General features: G+C 38.5%; 1 protein-coding gene across 1 annotated transcript in view; it reads left to right on the top strand.

The window, feature by feature from the left end:
* Window positions 1-2473: 2473 nt before the first annotated feature.
* LOC129249812 (calcium-dependent secretion activator-like) overlaps window positions 2474-21185 on the top strand; it is an 83841-nt gene continuing 65129 nt past the window's right edge. Inside the window, exon 1 of the mRNA XM_054889461.1 lies at window positions 2474-2895. Coding sequence (XP_054745436.1) covers window positions 2558-2895 — 338 coding nt within the window. The 5' untranslated portion in view covers window positions 2474-2557. The remainder of the gene's footprint in view (window positions 2896-21185) is intronic.

Genomic DNA, 21185 nt, shown 5'->3' on the forward strand with positions numbered 1-21185 from the left:
TGCGCCGCTTGCGTGAATCAATACGAAAAAATACCCGGAATTGAGGACAATAAATTAAGGACTTTTGCATTATGATAATACACGTGCTAATCAGTGCTCAGCTACCGTATTCACAAGATTTGGCCCCCTGCGATTTTTCCTGTTCCCGAGATTTAAGAGACCCATGAAAGGGCGACGTTTTGCGTCGATTGAGCTCTCTCAGAGCTCAAGGATATACCAAAAAGTGCACATCAGAACTGCTTCGAGGATTGGAAAAAACGATGACACAACTGTATTATATCTGAAGTGGACTACTTTGAAGGAGATAAAATACAAATTGATGAATAAATAAATATTTTTTGAGAAAAATGAAAATTCATCTTAATTTATTGAAAGAAATAAAATTGGTAAATTCATACTATAATCAAAAACAATAAAACAATTATTTTTCAAAAAATTTTGCCTTTTTTAGTTTTAACTATATTCGTTGATTTCTTTAATTTGGCTGAAAATTTAGATTTAGTACAACTTAGGCAAATTCCAGAAAGCAAAAAATCAATTAAAGACTGTAATTAATTTTACAAACAAAAAAAAGTTATAATAACAAAAACCCAAGTTATAGTAACAAAAACCCATTCGGCGGTATTTAGAAGAACCAAAAAAGAATTTGTTATATCAGTAAAAGATTTCGGATAGCCAAGCTGCGATCCAGACTTTGGACTCGGCTATAAAAACCTCTAAAGTGGTGGAGCAAAGTAGGAATGCCTCACCACCTTGAGTGAAAACCATAAAGTAACCTTAATTTTGGTCCCGGGACACCAGAACATAGAAGGTATCGAAAAAGCCCATGAGCTGGCAAGAGGGGGATCTGCCATGAATAACGTTCTTGCAGTACCAGTATTCGCACCATTAGGTGCAGTCAAGAATGCAATTCCCCTAAAATACCTTCGAATCGCAGGTTTTAGATGGAGAGACCAGGCGAAATGCAAAATCAGCTGGACGTTATGGCCCACCTACAACCTCAAGCAATCGTCGACATTGATAAACATGAAACGACGGGACGTCTGTCGCCTGACTGCAGTCATAACTGGCTTCTGGAAACAATCTTCCATTTCCTCTGTGAATGCCCTGCCCTATGGAAGGACAGAATGTTAAACGTGTGTATATTAAAGAGTTACATAAATTAGCATTCAAAATTACCATTCGCTAAAATTATAGTTTAGAAAGCTAAACATATGCATTTATGATAATATAAACTAAAAAAAAAATATTTAAGGTAATGTGTCAGTTGGGCGCATGAAAAACTGCAAGACACGGGTTTTCTCAAAAATTTTAAATCTTATCTAATTTTTAGACTAAATGGATAAAAGAAAGTATACCTTAAAAAATTAAAAACAGGTTTTTATGATAATGTGAAGAAAGATTAAAAAATAGTTGTCAATAAAAAAATTTTGTGTAAAAGAGATAGAAAGTTCCCTAACTTGATGTAATTCAACATTTAAACGGCCTTAAAATGAGACGATTGGCGGCCCGTAATGGAATCATTACTGTATTCCCCCTTTCAATGAGCTGAAATATTCATGTAATTTAATTCATACAAGTTTTGTTTTTAGATTTTGTATTACCATGCGCTCTTGAACGCGGGCGCCGTACCCGAATGCGTTGGTGCGTGACTACCATTCGGAAGTACGTGGGTTCGAATCTCGATTCGAATGATGCCGCAAAATGATAGAAAATTTTTTTTTTCTGCCCCTTGGCAGGCTACGGTAAACCTTCGAGTGTATTTCTGAAAAAGTTATTCATAAAAAAACCATTTACCGTTCGGAGTCAGCTTAAAAACTGTAGGTCTCTATTTTTGTGGAACAACATCAAGACGCACACCACAAATAGGCGTAGGATCTCGGCCAAACACCTAACAAAAGTGTATGCGCGGATGATTTTTATTTTTATTTATTATTCGCTCTTGAACACCCAGAAATAAAAAGAGAAATAATATTAGGTTTGACACTGGTGATTTGCGAATGTGGTAAGAATGAGAAAATGGTTGAACGTGATGGGTTGCCAATGCAACTTCTCGCAACAATGAGATTGAAGTGAGTGACAATAAAATTAACTTTAACGGAAAGCAAATCTTGAGTCGTTTTGTTTTCCATTAAAGTTAATTTTGTTGTTATTTACTTTAATATCATTTTAAGCTTATTTAAAAAGTTAAATAACATCGAGCTAGTTTTGCCCTTATACGATATCTTAATATTTACAAATTGTTTTTTACCATACTTTTTGCTTACATTTTCATAAACTACATTAGTTTAAATATTTTTAAACTAACATATATAAATAATATCTTGGTATTGAGCTTATCCTCTTTCTGACCTGTTGCTAGAACATCCAAAATTTGGCATTTACTGCATATGTATTTTTAGTACCTACGTATTTTTCACTCATTGTTTAACGTAAAATATTTTATTTTCTTTTATATTTATCACATAGTTTAATATTTCTGCAATCAAGGAATATTTAAATTAGATCCTCACTTGACTGAGTTTATATATTGTAAAGCTATAAAATCAATCCAGCTATGATCGATCCAAGTTCAAGTGAAGAGGAAGGCGATGATGAGCCCGTGATCGTAGCGCTCCCGAAAGGCCGTCCTGTTATGATAACATCTTCTACTTCAACTTCCAAATCAAATCTTGCAACGACAAATGCAGACTCGAACGTCTCTAGCTTTAAACTCAATGGGGAGCACTTTCAAACATCTTCACATAAGTCAATTGGGGCGTCTGCTAATGGCTTTGAAAGTGGCAGTGCCAGTGTAGCGATTAGCGGAAACGGCAAGTTAGAGCACAGTACCCACACGATAGTTGGTAGTGACGCATCCGGAAATTTAGAAGTACCAAGCAGTGCCATACCAAGGTAAGAAGTATGCTGAAAGTACAAGAAAACACATACATTTTTTGCACCATTGAACAAATTATTTAGTAATTATTAATTTAATTTCTAAGATTCGTAAATTAATTTGATTCATATATTGGCAAAAACTTTAGCTGTATTTATTAGTAGAACAACACGATTTTTTGTTATATTATGTTAGCTTTTTCAAACGGTCTGAAATTTATTTATTTTCTCAAAGCACCGTCTGAAAAAAATATAGTTTTGCAATATAATACTAAGTAATAGCACTAGCTTTAACTTTTAAGTACCAGCTATGCTGTAACATTTAACTCACAAAACTTTTTGCTGGTACTATATACATATGTAGCTAGAAAGTGGTAGCGAAAGCTGGAATATCCAAACATATGTGAATTCATAAAAAATATCTGCCGTTCGGAGTCGGTTTGAAACTGTAGGTTCCTCCATTTGCGAAACAACATCAAGACGCACACCACAAATAGGATGAGGAAATCGGCCAAACACCCATTAACTATTTTACTCCTTACTTTCTGAAATCTACTTAGATAAATGTAAATAATCGGCCGGAAGATAATGTGTCCTCATGTGGTGTTCACTCCTTTGGAGAACTTTCGGAAAATCAGACTTAATATTAAAAAAACAATCAGAAGATAACACACTGTATTTTTACAAATAAAACAGCAAAGCCACTTGACTATACATGCTGACAAAGGAAAACGTAGAAACCAGTAATTTTAAGTATTCACCAGATTTTTTTCCCCCCAATGTCGGAAGAACTAGTTTCTACTAGCCAGCAATAAGCACCAGGTTTAACTGAAATTTTTATTCACCTTAAAGCTAGTTTAAAGTTTAAAGGTTCACACTTACCAATGGACATACCATATGTTTGACTATGTTGGCACTTGCCTATGTGAATATGCATGGAGATCTTACATATTATATATTACATTACATTATTAATATATATATTACATTACATTATATATGTTATTAAAAGAGAAGCAAAAATGTATTTTGATTGGTGGTGATGATTAATAACTGGTAGCGTAGATTAGTGACGTAATATTGTATTTAAGAAATTCCAGGATGGGTCGGGTTGGGTTATAACTATTTTCCTATTATGGGCTTATGACTATTTGTGATACTGCACGGGAAATAGGTATGTTGTAGTATCTCCTGAACTAATTGTTGACAGAAATTTTACAGAAGCCTTAATGTCGACTAATTTAATATCCTCCAAATAATCGAACAACTTGTTTATTTCGCTTTTACAAATCTGTTCAATGTCCATTAGATTTATTCTACAAACATGTTTTATTTAAAAATAAATTCAATTGAGTTTAATTTAAAATTGTACGTGGTTAACGTGAATTGGGGTGATCAAGAAAATCGTATCGCGGTAAGTGCGAGAAAAACGCGAGTCAGATATTACTAAAGCCGTGATAGTCATGCAAATGCATGTTGCATGCATATTTTTCATGTTTCGTCCATAAAAGCATATTTCGATTTAAAATACATGTTTGCATATTTTTTGAGTTATTTTAAGAAATTTAAATCATTCTTCTAACCAAAACATAAAGACAATTCGAAGCTGAACTTTCGTTTAAAGAACAGATCCATAACATTTTATGCGCCCGTCTGATTCAAAATTTTTTTATTTGCTTTCTCCAATGAGGCGACAAATGATTTGTAAAAATGAGACTCGAAAATTTCCACGAAATGAGTTTGGCGCAATTATTGGCTACTATGATTTGTAAAGAGAGCACAACGCCAAGTGCTATGCGTCACTTGTGTTAGTATGAAATGCATAGTAAACGCAGTAAGTTACATCATATTCTTCTCAGTTATTGCATGGTATTTGAAGTAATCGGTTGATTGAAAATTGGGTTAAGATGCCCCAAGATAGAAAAGAAACGTCGGGTTAATTTATTGTGCGTATGAAAAACCAATTTGCCAATGTTTTTCGGTCGGACAAATCAGTTTTATTTTGTTCACACGCAATGGTTTGGTGTCTGCGAAAAAAATATTTCAAGTCAAACAGCACATTGATTCAGTGAAATACAAGAATGCTCAAGAAAGAAAAAACAGAAATCTGAACGTCAAATGAGCCAATTGTAAATATCAAATTATTCAATATGGATTTATATAAAACTTTAATCGACGCCTACATTCCATCAAATAAAGTGAAGCATCCGAGTGTAGTACAATTCATAGCAAACAAAATTCACTTCACAAGCAGTTCCAGATCAAAGTACACTTCGTCGAAATTATATGCCACATTTGTATGAAAAATCGATTGAAAAATTGCATTTGAAAGCTGATGGAAAACATATTTGGGTTACTCTGGATTTAACAACGGATATAGAAAAAAGATCAGTTGCGAATGAACGTTAAAGTTCAAGTCCTTCAAGTTTTATTCCCAAAAATGCTACATGTTACAAGTTTTTCCCATGGATTGCATGGTTTGGTAGAATTTATTCGTTCAGAGCTCCATGAAGTAAATTTGTTGTTATCAGAAGTAAAAGCTTCTTCTTCTTCTTCTTAATTGGCGCGATAACCGCCTTCCTCTTCCTGTGCTACAACCAGCTGGTACCGCATCGAATACTTTCACAGCCGGAGCGTTTGTATCCATTCGGACGACATGACCCAGCCAACGTAGCCGCTGGATCTTTATTCTCTGCGCTATGTCTATGTCGTCGTAAAGCTCATACAGCTCATCGTTCCATCGTTTGCGATATTCACCGTTCCCAACATGCAAAGGTCCAAAAATCTTACGCCGAATCTTTCTCTCGAACACTCCAAGTGTCGCTTCATCGGATGTTGTCATCGTCCAAGCTTCTGCGCCATACGTTAGGACGGGCATGATGAGAGTCTTGTAGAGTGTTAGTTTTGTTCGTCGAGAGAGGACGTTACTGCTCAGTTGCCTACTTAATCCAAAGTAGCACTTGTTGGCAAGAGAGATTCCACGTTGGATTTCAAGGCTGACATTGTTATTGGTGCTAATGGTGGTTCCTAAATAAACGAAATCTTTTACAACCTCGAAATTATAACTGTCAACAGTGACGTGGGTGCCGATATGCGAGTGCGCCGACTGTTTGTTTGAAGACAGGAGGTACTTCGTTTTGTCCTCGTTCACCACCAAACCCATTCGCTTTGCCTGCTTAGCCAGTTTGTTGTTCTTTAGCCGCGTTATCGCTATTCTCACCTCGTCATGGTCGGGTAGCGGAACGTCGATTCCGTCGTCGTCGATTGGAGTATCGGGATCTTCACATTCTCTGTGACATGCGCAGCTATCACTGTTTAAGAGGTTCGAGAAGTGTTCCCTCCATAATTTAAATTTGCTCTAGATGTCAGTGACCAGTTCGCCGTCTTTGTTCTTACAGGAAAACGCCCCGGTCTTAAAACCTTCTGTAAGCCGCCGAACTTTCTGATAGAATTTTCTTGCGTTGTTCCTGTTGGTCAGTATCTCAAGCTCCTCGCACTCACGTATTTCGGCCCCTCGTTTCTTCTTCGTAAAGTAAAAGCTACCTTCGTCAAAGTACATATTGGTATTTTTATCTATAGTTCAAATTCTTATATTGAAAAAAACATTAAATTCCTTCACAGTCAGCTGCTCGACGACAGCTGTTTAAGCAAGCAAATCCAAACATTCCACTGCCACCCGAACCAATTGTCACTAGATAGGGAACTTAGCTACAAGCATGTGATTACTATGCTGAAAAATTTGACGCTATAAAATCGGTGGTTGATTATTTGAATGATGCAGATTCGGAATGTATTCGAGGTGCAAAAAAAGCATTTAGAGCGTCCAATATTCGATAAGATTTGGCATTCATAAAAGCTAATCTCATGTTCATCGCAGACAAGATCAAAATATTAGAATCGAAAGGACTGAATTGAAGAAGTATATAGAGCTGAATGAAAAAATGTATTCTATCTTAGGCATAATGACCAACGACCGTTTTTTGAAGAAGTTCGAAGAAGTGTTATCTCGGAATGTTGGATATAGTTCGTTGCTTGAAATTAATGATATTTTGCATGGAGATTCACGAGCTAGCGCTTCAAATGAATATATAACAGCATTGACACCATGTGAAATAACATTTTTTAAATTTGCTGTTGCTACATCGGTGGATGCAGAATGTTCCTTTTCAACCTAAAAGTCAATTTTAACTGAAAAACGGCGGTGCGTCTCGTTCGATAGTCTGAAACAACATCTTGTTTTGACTTGCAACAATGAACTACTATAAGTATCTGGCTAACTGATATAAAAATGTTTACTAGCCCAGGAGAAAAAACTACCTTTTTTGCATTTTCGGTATTATTTTGAGAGATTTTCGAATATTGTTTTGGGTTTTTTTGCATGTTTTCATACATATTTCCGTCATATTTTGTCTTTTTTGCATTTTTTCGTGCATATTCCAGAGTTTTTCATGCATATTTTAGCCTTTTATTTTGCATGACTATCACAGCTCTAGATATTACAATACGTTTGTTGAAAATAAGTCAAAATCGTTTTCTCTGACGAAGCCCATGTCCACGGCGGTTATGTTAACAAGCAAAACTGCCACATCTGATGATCAGAACACCCGCACGCGATCGTCGAGAAGCCAATTCAACCTCGGAGGGTGACAATTTGGTACGGATTTTGGAGCGGTGGCGAAACTTTTGTTTCATGCTACAATCAATATTTTATAGTTAACCGTCTCGGGGATGTCAATTGGCCACTTCGGAGCATCGATTTGACGCCGTTATACTCTTTTCTGATGTGTTGTGATGTATGTTAAGCAAACAATCTATTAACTACTCGGACCCTTAAGGTAAACATCGAGCAAGCCAGCCAAGGCAACCAGATCAATAAAATTGTGTGCCAATAATGGAATGTTTGCTCTTTTGAATAAACTAAACACCAAAAATAGTTGAATCTTGTTAATTTCTTTGAATTTTGAAAAATGAACTACTAAATGGATCACTCTTTTTATTGCATCATCAATCGTCTTTTGAAATCATCTAAAATGGAGGGCATGATCAGATTGGTCGTACGCGCATGTTTCGTTCGAGTAGGGCCATAAAAACTGTGCGGGAGTGAATTCGCTGAAACTCCTTAAGGAAGCAAAAATCATGGCTGGATATGTCTAATGTCATGCACACATAATGGTTTGGTAGGGAGTATCCCATAAAGGCTTAATTTCTTTACATTTTCACAAGAATCGCATTTTTAGAAAAGATGTCCTGAAACACGGGATAAAGAATTTAACAACCCTCTTTAATGGAGAGTACTTGGTGACCGGCACATAAAGCTAATCAACTCAGAAGTGGTTACGGCAGAATATTTCAGTTTTTATTTATGTTGAATATTGACCGTCAGGGAGCCGAGATTTAAATTTTTCAACTAAAAATTATGGTTGAAGTTAGAGAGCATGGCCTGCCAAGTTCGCACTTTGTAACTATATACTTAATGGCCCTTAGTTATAAAGAATTAAAGAAAAAGGTTTAACGATTAAAACTGTGTTTTATAAATAATAAAGTCAATTTTAACTCTGTCATACTCTACTTAAAATTTATTTTATCACAAAAACAAAGCTTTAACTTTGTTATGAAAGAAACATGATTTTAAAATGTTAAAAATTTAAATTTTTCTGTCAAATTTGTAAAAAATGTAAAGTATGCAACTCGATTTTAATAAATTAAAACGCAAGTGAATAAGTCTTATTTCTAATCACTGAATATTTCGAAATTTTGCGATTTTGGATAACGTAGTATCAATGGTGAAAAAATTTTGAATGCCTGACTAACACCAAACCGTTCAAAGGCGCCCAGCGAATTTGAACTAATCAACAGATATGCTGATGTAACTGTGGTCGTAACAGTAGTTTGTTTACGAAAACACTAAGATTATGTTGCTGCTATACGAAAAAAAAAACGCGGTCTTCACTCAAGATGTTTCGTTTTGTCGGAACAACGACTGATGGAGTGACAGGTGATTTCGTTTTTAACATAGCCGATGGCCAAACCTGGTAATGTATCATCCTTGGTCACGATGTATAGAAACTAAATGTGGCGTGTTCCGAAAACAACTACTTTATTTTTCGAAATTTTCACAACCAACTGAAACCAACAAATATGTATATATATATTTTTTTTTATCGGGACAGACTAGCAAGTGCAGCACTCGGACACAATTAAATCCATTGTACTACACTCGGGTTCCCTTTTTAATTTTCTTTAAATCGACTCGATCTCCGAAGAAATCTGAGTAGATCTTGTAGTGCCAAGGAGCCAAAGTGGTCACTTCTTAACACATCAGTGCCAAATACCTCAAACCTGATTTGAGCGAAAGCGGGGCAGACACACAAAAAGGGGACCGCCGTCTGATCCTCCTCTCCACATGCTGGGCAAAGTGCACTGTCTGATATGCCCACCTTTTCCATGTGCATTGCCCTTAGTAAGTGGCCCGTCATCAGTCCATCCAGCCTCCTACAGTTCCTTCTATTTAGTGACTGGAGGAACTGCAACAGTCGGTCGGATATGACATGTAACATAAGTTTTGTCCATCTGCAGCCTCTCTCAGACTGCCAAGGCTCTCTTGTGGGTTAGAGTAAGACGTTTGCTGACCGTGGCTTTGATAGCTGTAGAAGGGAGTGGGAGGCCAACTTTTTTGGCTAAAGAGTCAGAGATCTCGTTTCCCGCGATATCCACGCATCCCGGGACCCATCTTAGAATCAGGCTATAATGTCTACCGACAAAATTCAGCCTGGATTTACAGGACTCGACTACCTTTGAAGTGGCACCCAACCGCTCTATTTATTTCCCACACTATAGTTCATCGCTTCTTGAACAGCATACACCTTCGCTTGAAACACAGATGCATGCATTCCAAGAGCAAAGTGCAATTTTTTCCTGCTGGATTCCACGTAGACCCCAGTGCTTGGCCCTGGAACCATCCGTGAAAATGCAAAAACAGTGCTTGCGGGCTCATTTTCTGAATTTGACTCCAGTTGAGCTTTTGGCACCACCACACTGTATCTCTTGTCAAGCAGGACTCTGGATGGTATGGAGTAAAGGGGCATGGCAAGGACCGTTGCGTCGAAGTCCATGCCTACTCTGTTGTCCAGTGCCATACAGGAAGCGTACCAACTCCCATTGTGTTTCAGCCTGCAGATGGCCTTCCTTGGACGATAACATCAAGTGGTGGTAGACTAATCAGAGCATCTAATGCCCGGCCTGAAGCAGTCGGAAAAGCTCCGATGCAACAGATGGCCACAGTGCGTTGAAGTCTCGATAAGGTCTTCCTGACCCCCACGAGAGAGAGGTTTTATAATAACCATGAACTAGAACCTTGCTAGGATAAAGACCTCACGTTTTCACAAAGACACCTTTGCACTGCCAGAAGGCTGTAAATGCTTTGGATGTCTTTGTTTAAACATGTGTTTTCTAGAAGAGCTTACTATCGAGGATTCCTCCAAGATATTTAATTTCCTTGGACAGCTGGATTGTGACTCCCTTTAGCTTAGACAGAACGAGACCACCAAGCTTCCTCCTTCTGGTGAAGAGGACAATACCAGTCTTGGTGGGATTTGCCGATAGCCCATTTGCACAGCACAAAGTGTAAATCATATCCAGAGTTTTCTGGACTTTCCTGCAGATGCTCATACGCGAAGGGGCTGCTACGAAATAGGTAACATCGTCCGCATATGATTATGTGTAGACTCCCGAATCGTTTAAGGTGGTGAGCAGAGGATCGATCACCATACATCAGAGCAATGGAGACAGCTCACCACCTTGGGACCAACCTCTATTAATCCCGGGTGACACCAGCAGATCTTCCTCTGCTCGTACCGAGACGATTCCTTGGGCCAGCATCGAACGAATCCAGTTCTCTAGCACCCGGTCTACGCCGTGCCTATTATCAGAGCTACACATACTGTCAAAAGTGGCATTATCAAACGCCCCTTTTATGTATAAAAAGGTGCCCATAGCGTAGTTCCTCCTGCCGATGGCCTAGCAACAAGCTTTTGCAGTGCTGACTCGCAAGATTTTCCACTTTGGTAGGCATGGGGCTTCTTCTGACGATTGCGCAACTCATCTAGCCGTTCTAGACTTTTCACCATCTAGTCGTCTCTACCAACCCTTGGGATGAAGGCGACCCTCACCATCCCCCAAGAACGTGGTATATAGACCAGTGCCAAGCTTGTAGTAAAGGTTTTCTTCAAGGCTGTAGTCACGAACTTTGAGCCTTCCTTCGGAATGGCAGGATGTATGCATTCAGGTCCGGGCGGTTTGTAGCAGCCAAAAAATTTGATGGCAAATCGAATGGCGGCCTCATACACCACAGATCTTGCAGTGTACCAGTCATGCCGAGAAGGTGCAGCAGCTCTGACCTCAGCCTCTTGCAATAAGGACTGTTGTCGGCCAACCTTTATCTGATTATCTGGAAAGTGAAATTCCATCAGCAAGCTGATCATCTCAGTTTGCCTCTCCGTGAAGGAGCCATAAGAATTCCTAAGTGACCCCAGCTTTGTAGTTGAGTCCCTTTTCAGATCCAATCACAAACTTCGACCAGCCGTGTCTACCTCTATAACACACCTCAGCCGCTACCAGGTCTTGGCAACACAATTGCTCAAGACCCATCACAGTGAGATAGGATGATACTTTAAGACCGGTCCTAGGTCTACTCGAACTCCTGTCATATAATAACATGGCACCTTTCAACGTGCTTAAGCCACAGAGGTGGCCCCTAAAGACCCAGGGCTCTTGCACTGTTGTTATGTGGGGTAATGTGTGCAGCTGAATAAGCTTTCTACTTAGTAGGTAGCGGCTTTGGAATACTGCAAGTTTATCTGCGTCACCGCCAAAGGACGGTAGCTACAGGAACCGTCCGAGCCAATCATTTGGGAAAGACGTGGAAACTGACCGTCCCAAAGAAGAGACTCACACGGTTCCCGTACCGTGAGCATATGACATCAACAGTGGCCCCAGATACTTCCACCATAAGAGAAGACCCTTCCTTTCCGTTGCTACTCTTGGTATGCAAAAGAACTCGCCAAAGCCTCGTGCTGATGCCCGGATTCTGAGCACGTTGCAGGATAGGAATCCAGCAGATAGCCTTCCTCAGGGGTACACTCTCTTCGCTGTAGACTGCGAAGCAAGTGATCCGCATGTGGGCACGTTATTGACAGCGGTGATGATCCATTCGAAGTTGGCCAGAGACGCGCACGTCACCCTTATGATGCCAGCCTTTGTCTCATAGCCCTTCGCGTTGGCTTTAGGACCGGAGGAAATTGCCTGGCGCATCAGTCGACTTTTGCAGTATTTGATTTCTGCATCCGTCAGCTGATGGTCCCAGTTTTCCAATCACATCCACAGGTCGTGGGCCAGCAGACTTCTCGCTATAGGATGGCTTGGCCCCACCCTTGGATTTGCTTGGGCGAAGGTCCAGCTCGACATTTGGAAAACTGACGAATATTTCGCTGGACAAACAGCTGTGCTGGACTTTTTGTCGAGGCGCCGATAGGACGTGGCTCAGCAGAACCTTTTTCCGCCACATAGATTGGCGCCAAAACCGCGCTCGTACCTTGGAGTTCGTGGCTCGGCCATTAGCGGCAGCTGCAGGGGAGGGTGGTGTACTTCTTTTATCCACCGTCCTTCTCCGCTTACCTCGAGAACGAGACAGTTTGGGAGCGCCCGTTCCCACCGAGGACTCGGTACCATCCGTGGGTGTGACTTTCGCCGACCGAGGTCTTTTGGAAGACACAGACGCAGAAGGGCCGGCTGAGTCCCATGAGGATTTCTCCCGCATGAGCCTTGCCCGCCGCTTTCTTCTCTCCCTCCTTGCCACATTCTTCGATTTCTCGACTTCTTTGTGAGGTCGTGTCGCCACCGAAGAGTCTCACAACTCAGGCCGTCCCAAACTGGGAAACGTTTGTCAGACTCTGAAAAAGAGGAGATTGATATAGCAGCCCCCGGATCCTCCAGGATTCGATCTCGCTCATAGAGCTGAGAAACTTGTGTAATGGTTGGGACCAGAATACATGCACCTGCCGCGGAAGCGGGTGTATTGTCATTTGTGTGGATTCCACCTGGAGTAATATCCTCTGTATTCTCCATTACCAAGGAGGGTTTTTATTCGGGACTCCTCCCTAGCCAGTTGGCTTCGCGGATGGCACCTTGATTCTATGCCAACTTTGAGCCATCACACGAATGTTGAACCTACCCCATCACGGAAGGCCACTCGTGTGATGTCAGGGCTTCCCTATCCACCACCTGGGATGCGCCCGATGGGAAATCAGCCAACTCCTCACGAGAGTGAGGATATATAATTATACAAAACAAATAAACAAAACAAACAAAAGGAAGAGAAATGATAGGCCTATCATATTGGGTCCATTCCCGCTATTGCCGTAACGAATTTGGCTGACAAAATAGATTATATATTATATTTGAGACGAAGGCGTCACATGCCGGAATGCATAAAAACTGGCAAATTTATTTTTTTGCCCTACGACAAGTGCGGCATAATTCTGCCATGAAAAAGCTCCTCATAAAAATATCTGCCGTTCGGAGTCGGCTTGAAACTGTAGGTCCCTGAATTTGTGGAACAACATCAAGACGCACACCACAAAAAGGAGGAGGAGCTCGGCCAAACACCCAAAAAAAGGGTCCTTTAAGTCCTAGCATGCATACATATACACATACCTACTTGCCTTCTCAACTTTCTACAAAATAATTGTATTCAAATGTAGGTTCATAGGTGCAAAGGCAGCAGCGTGCGAAGCGCAAAGGCTGCCTTGTCACCACGCATTCGAAAATATTCTAGAACAGAACAAAAACACATTTTTGTCATTTCGCGGCTCCGTATATATGTATGCACTAGGGCGGTTCGATTTAAAAATCGCTCATTGCTCTGTGAAAATCGTATGCTATGGATCAAAATAAGAAACTTTGCCGAAGGAACCATACCTCTAAAGCGAACTCTGATGTCCCCCAATTTGGGTCGAACTTTAGGGTAGGGGCAAATTTTGAAAAATCCCACTTTGACCCATTTAGAGTGCTCCAATCGAGTTTAAATGTATGACCGACCCCCACAACTTTGGACGGCCGAGCCACCCATGCCAGTGGCACACCCCCAGGAATTTCCATGTGGGGTTCCCCATGCAATCATTTCAAAATATCACCATTTTTGGCCTTTACATGAAAAAATCAGCGTTTCTTTATTTTTATTTCTTTATAATAATATTTATTATTTATTTATAATAATATCTATTTTTTCTCTTAAGAAATTTATTTAGTCAGAACATATGTAAATGAAAAAATTAATTTAAGTGAGTTATAGAAAAGAAACTAAAAAGTCCAATCCAAATTGAGGGACATCAGAATTCGTTTTAGAGGTATGGTTCCTTCGGCAAAGTTTCTTATTTTGATCCCTAGAATATGATATTCCCAGAGCAATAGGCGATTTTTTGCCTCCCCACAAAAGAAACTAAAAGTTCGACCCAAATTGGGGGACATCAGAATTCGTTTTAGAGGTATGGTTCCTACTGCAAAGTTTCTTATTTTGATCCCTAGAATATGATTTTCACAGAGCAATGGGCGATTTTTTTGCTTCCCCACAAATCGACCCGGCCTAGTATGCACCCTTATCTATATACATATATAAAAATTCAGCCGTTTTTCGCGTTGTGATGAACTTTACGGAGAATGGCTCAACCGATTTTAACCAAACTTTGCCACATTGAAGAGACACATATGGAGGAGGTTTGTGTTTTGAAATTTTCGGAATCGGATACCAGGGTCTCGAGAAATAGGCCAAACGTGGACCCGGGTAACCATAGGATGTATTTGTACAATATGGGTAGCAGACGGAAGCTGTTGATGATGTCTATAGTATAGAGTAGTTTTCTTACCGTTCCGTGACTAGGGTCTGGAGATATATGCCAAAACGTGGACCCGGGTAACCCTACGATGTGTTTGTACAATATGGGTAGCAAATGGAAGCTGCTGATGATTGCTATAGTATAGAGTATTTTTGATGCCGCTCCGTGACTAGGGTCTCGAGATATCGGTCAAAATGTGGACCCCGATAACTTAAGGATGTGTTCGTACAACATGGGTATCAAATGGGAGCTGTTGATGATTGCTATAGCATAGAGTATTTTAAATGCCCACTAGGGTCTCGAGATATAGACCAAAACGTGGACCTGGATAACCCTAAGTTGTGTTTGAATCACATGAGTATCCATTGTAAGTTGTTGATAAATGCTACTGAAAAGAAGACTTTTCTTCTCGCTGGGTAACTAAGGACTCCAGATATAGACCAATTGGGAGCTCGTGGTATATTCAATCACATCTATATATATAAAAATTCAGCTGTTTTTCGCGTTGTGATGAACTTTACGGAGAATGGCTCAACCGATTTTAACCAAACTTTGCCACATTGAAGAGACACATGTGGAGAAGGTTTGTGTTTTGAAATTTTAAGAATCGGATTCCAGCGTCTCGAGAAATAGACCAAAACGTGGGCCCGAGTAACCCCAGGATGTGTTTGTACAATATGGGTAGCAAATGGAAGCTGCTGATGATTGCTATAGTACAGAGTATTTTTCATACCGTTCTGTGACTAGGGTCTCGAGATATAGGTCAAAACGTGGACCCGGGTAACCCTAAGATGTGTTTGCACAATATGGGTAGCAAATGGAAGCTGCTGATGATTGCTATAGTATAGAGTATTTTTGATACCGCTCAGTGACTAGGGTCTCGAGATATCGGCCAAAATGTGGACCCTGATAACTTAAGGATGTGTTTGTACAATATGGGTAGCAAATGGGAGCTGTTGATGATTGCTATAGTATAGAGTATTTTTAATGCCCCTCCGTAACTAGGGGCTCGAGATATAGACCAAAACGTGGACCTTGATAACCCTAGGATGTGTTTGAACCACATGAGTATCCATTGTAAGTTGTTGATAAATGCTAATGAAAAGAGGACTTTTCGCTGGGTAACTATGGACTCCAGATATAGACCAACTGGGAGCTCGCCTTCAGGTTAAGAGATTGCATTCTTATGTACTACAACCAGTTAAAATGGTCCCCGAACAGGTAAATAATATTTTCAGTGTGTTGACATTTCAAAAAAAAGTTAGTGCCATGAATTTTTATTCTTATCGATTGATGGTTCGTCCACAAGAACAAAATTATATCTTGAGATGTCGTAAACTATATCATTAGTACATCGTTGATATGTATGCCAAAATAGAAACAGAACGTCTTAATTTTATTCGTTTCAACCAAGCAAAATTAAGATCTGAACAATATATTCATTTGCAATCTATATATATAAAAATTCAGCCGTTTTTCGCGTTGTGATGAACTTTATGGAGAATGGCTCAACCGATTTTAACCAAACTTTGCCACATTGAAGAGACACATGTGGAGAAGGTTTGTAACTGTGTTTGGTTAAAATCTCTTTTACTTCTTCGTCAACACACAGTATACACGAGGCGGCGTTCTTTTTACGCGTGTGGTTGTTATTGTAAACGGTTGCATGGGGCGTACATTTTACGCACATACATTTCAATGGAATGCAAACATACATACATATACATATATTCATACAGCAGTGGCTGCACGCCTGCATTCGCATAGAATAGAAACATACAAATTAGCAGGCACAGCTGTAGCTGACCGCCTGCAATAATTAATCGTAACACAATGCTGCTGTGACTAACTTAACACTTTGCTTAAATACTTCTTCTTTACACCCACACTTCGGGATAACCGAAGCAAAAACATTAGCTCAACGAACCTGAACAGGTCGTCGCTAAAAAAGTACTTAAGCAAGGCCGTTTTCTTAGAAGATTACCAAAGGTTATCAGTAATAGTGCATAGTGAAAGAAAGTGTTAAAACTAACAAGAACGTGTTTTATTTGGTAAAGTGTTCAAGTGAAGCAGTTTCCAAGCATCAACCAAAGAGATACAAAAAAGTGCGTCAGAAATATTTAAGACAAGAGATTGTTTTCACATTTTCCAACGATATTTTCACGAAAAATTTACAAAATACATATATATTAATTTTGCAAATGATTGATAAAAAGTGAAACAGTGAATAAATGGTGTGAAAAATACACACACCAGAAATCGGCAAAAATAATTAATATTTTAGAAGTTTTTACTTAAGATATTTAAGAAAAGAGATTGTTTTCACACTTTCCGTAGATATTTTCAAGAAAAATTTCAAAAATATATATTATTTTTGCTGATTATTTCCCATTTTTGTTCTGTGTAATTTTCATTTCAACGCGTGCTCACAGTTCAATTATATTTTTAAAAGATGGCGCTAACAGTATCTTAATTTGAATTCCAGTTTAAAAACAAGAAAAGTAGCAATCAAGAGCTCAGAGTGACATAAAGAAGACATAAAGAAGAGAAAAATTTCAAAAATATATATTATTTTTGCTGATTATTTCCCATTTTTGTTCTGTGTAATTTTCATTTCAACGCGTGCTCACAGTTCAATTATATTTTTAAAAGATGGCGCTAACAGTATCTTAATTTGAATTCCAGTTTAAAAACAAGAAAAGTAGCAATCAAGAGCTCAGAGTGACATAAAGAAGACCACTTTGATTCGGTAAAAGAAATGCCAAGAGGTAGAAGACATGCTAACATCGGACGTAATACACGTCACAATAAAAATGTGCAAAATCACAGACAAAATGAAAGTGAGGAAAATCATGCTGATAGATTAAGTCAACAAAGAGATCGTACTAGGTCACGTTCTCAAAATCGGCCAATAAATATCAATTCTGTAAATTTGAATGGTGCAGCATTTCAATATAATCCACAACTTGATTATTCATCTCACAAATACGTTGTCATTGGAAGTATGGATAAAATTTGCGGATTTTGTCAAGCATTGAAATTCAAAACTGAAACACCAGGCATGTGTTGCGTTGCAGGAAAAGTTCGTTCACCAGACATACAATATCCGACCGAACCATTAGCTACATTATTATCGGGAACATCACCCGATTCCAAACATTTTCTTGAAAAAATTTCCACATATAACTCATGTTTTCAAATTACATCTTTTGGTGCTGGAAAAATTATAACCGATAACTTCATGCAAGGTAATACACTTCAACGTTCAACAACATTCGTTGACACATCTAATGAATCATTAGATTTTATGGACACAAATTATGGCTTTTTTCAGATTCAAGGGCAAGCATATCACTTAATAGGTTGATTACTACCACTACCCGATCAAGAGTCAAAATTTTTGCAAATTTTTTTCATTAATGTCAACGATGATGAATTTGAAGCACGGTGTGCATTATGAGAGTGTTACAAGATTTATCACACACACACAATGTTGGTGCAAAGTTCTAAAACAACAATCGAAAGATTGTTATCTGATAATCATAAAATTAAAATTGATGCAAATAAAACGCCTGCCGGCGAACATCGTGAAAGATACAATCAACCAACTTCAAGCAACGAGGTTGCAATTGTTATATCTGGAGATGAATTTCAACCAAAAGATATTGCTTTGCAAAGAAGAAATGATACACTGCAACGTGTTAATGAAACGCATCGAAAATATGATGCATTACAATATCCTCTTATGTTCTGTCGTGGTGAAGATGGTTATTCGATTGATATAAAACAAATAAATCCAGCAAATGGTCAAGAAACAAATAAAACTGTAAGCGCAATGAATTATTATGCGTACAGAATCATGATAAGAGAAAATCAAGAGAATCACATTTTAAAATGTCGTAAATTATTTCATCAGTATATTGTTGGCATGTATGAGAAAATAGAAACAGAACGATTGAATTACATTAGATTCAACCAATGAAAATTACGTTGTGACGAATACATACATTTACGAGATGCAATTACCAACGATACCAACGTTAATAACATTGGTCAAATGGTAATATTACCTTCATCGTATACAGGCTGTCCAAGGCATATGCATGAATACGCCCAAGATGCAATGTGTTATGTCAGAAATTATGGTCGACCAGACTTATTCATAACTTTCACATGCAATCCGAAATATGATGATATTAAGAATCATTTATATACTGGGCAATCAGCTACTGATAGGCATGACATTACTGCAAGAGTGTTTAGACGAAAGCTACAGTCTCTAATGGATTTCATTGTAAAACATAAAGTTTACGTAGATGTACAATGTTTCATGTATTCTGTGCAATGGCAAAAAAGAGGCTTGCCTCATGCGCATATTTTGATTTGGTTAAAACAAAAACTAACCACAGATAAAATTGATCATATTATATGCGCTGAAATTCCAGATATAAATGAAGATCCAGAATTACATACTACTGTAACCAAAAACTTGATTCATGGACCGTGTGGTAGGTTAAGTCAAAATTCTCCATGTATGGTTGATGATAAATGTTCAAAAAACTACCCAAGGGAATTAATTGCTGAAACAATAACTGGAAATGATGGATATCCATTGTACCGTAGAAGATCACCAGAAGATAATGGAAAAACAGTCACAGTGAAAATAAATAATCAAGATGTAGAGATCGATAACCGTTGGATAGTTCCGTATTCCAAATTATTATCGAAAACATTTAACGCACATATAAATTTTGAATATTGTAACTCCGTAAAATCCATCAAATAGGTACATATGCAAATATATCAATAAAGGAAGTGACATGGCAGTATTTGGAGTTGTAAATCGAAATGATGAAATTACTAATTACCAAATGGGAAGATACATTAGTAGCAACGAAGCAGTTTGGAGAATAATATCATTTCCGATTCATGATCGCCATCCAGCTGTTATTCATTTGTCAGTCCATTTAAAAAATGAACGAAGTGTTTATTTCACTGAAAATACTGCTCAACAAATGGCCGAACGACCACCAGCAACAACACTAACTGCATTTTTCAACTTATGTGAAACAGATTCATTTGCAAGAACATTGCTTTATTCAAATGTTCCTGAATATTATATGCATCATCAAGGTCCTGGGTACGAAGGCAACGAGGAATACCTGTAGATGGATATCCAGGTGTTCATTTGGGTGATGCAATTGGACGACTTTACACTGAGCATCCAAGGAAAGTGGAATGTTTCTATTTACGTTTACTCTTAGTTGATATTCCCGGCCCAAGATCATTCGAAAGTTTGAAACGAGTTAATGGTCATCTTTGTTGTACTTATCAGCAAGCATGCAAAGAATTGAATTTGCTTGAAAATGATAATCAGTGGGATGCAACTCTTATGGATGCATGTGCAACAAGTTCTCCTTACCAAATAAGAACACTATTTGCCATTATTATTGCTACATGTTTCCCAGCAAACCCAAAAGAATTGTGGAGTACTTACCAAGAATACATGACAAAAGATATCCTACATCAAGTACGTTGCATTACTGCAAATCCAAATTTGAATTATACAGATGAATTATATAATGAGGCATTAATTAAAATCGAAGACTTTTGCCTGATGATTGCAAATAAAACTCTGACTGAGTTAGGTATGATCGCACCAACTCGTCCGATGCATGATGCATACAATGCAGAATTAAGATGTGAAAAAGAATATGATCGAAATGATCTGAACACATTTGTAACAACAAACCTACCAAAATTAAACACAGAACAAAGGCAGGCATATGACACAATTATAGACAATGTCGCAAATGAAAGCGGAGGAATATTCTTCTTAGATGCACCAGGTGGGACTGGAAAAACGTTTTTGTTGTCGTTAATTTTGGCCACCATTCGAAGAAAATGAAGAACCAACTTGCAACATTTCTAAAAATTCTGGAATGGGAAAGGTTTTACAAACATGTAAAATTATTGTATGGGATGAATGTACGATGGCTCATAAAAAATCACTGAAAGCCTTAAATAGAACACTGAAAGATTTTCGAAATAACACAAACATATTTGGTGGTGCACTAATTCTACTGGCCGGTGATTTTCGAAAAACTTTGCCTGTTATTCCCAAATCAACAGCAGCTGATGAATTGAGAGCGTGCCCTAAATCTCCTAATCTGTGGAGATATGTTCAAAAACTCACATTAACTACTAATTTTCGTGTGCAGTTACAGAATGATCCAACAGCTGCTGAATTTTCCGAACATTTGTTGCAAATCGGAAATGGACGAAAGCCAATTGGTAAGAATACAGGCATGATCACACTTCCAACTAATTTTTGTACCGTAACAGAATAAAGAGTACAATTAGTGCAAAATGTATTCCCAAATATTGCACAAAACTATCGAAATCAAGATTGGCTAAGCG

Source organism: Anastrepha obliqua, chromosome 6 (genome assembly GCF_027943255.1).
Source record: "Anastrepha obliqua isolate idAnaObli1 chromosome 6, idAnaObli1_1.0, whole genome shotgun sequence".
NCBI lineage: Eukaryota > Metazoa > Arthropoda > Insecta > Diptera > Tephritidae > Anastrepha > Anastrepha obliqua.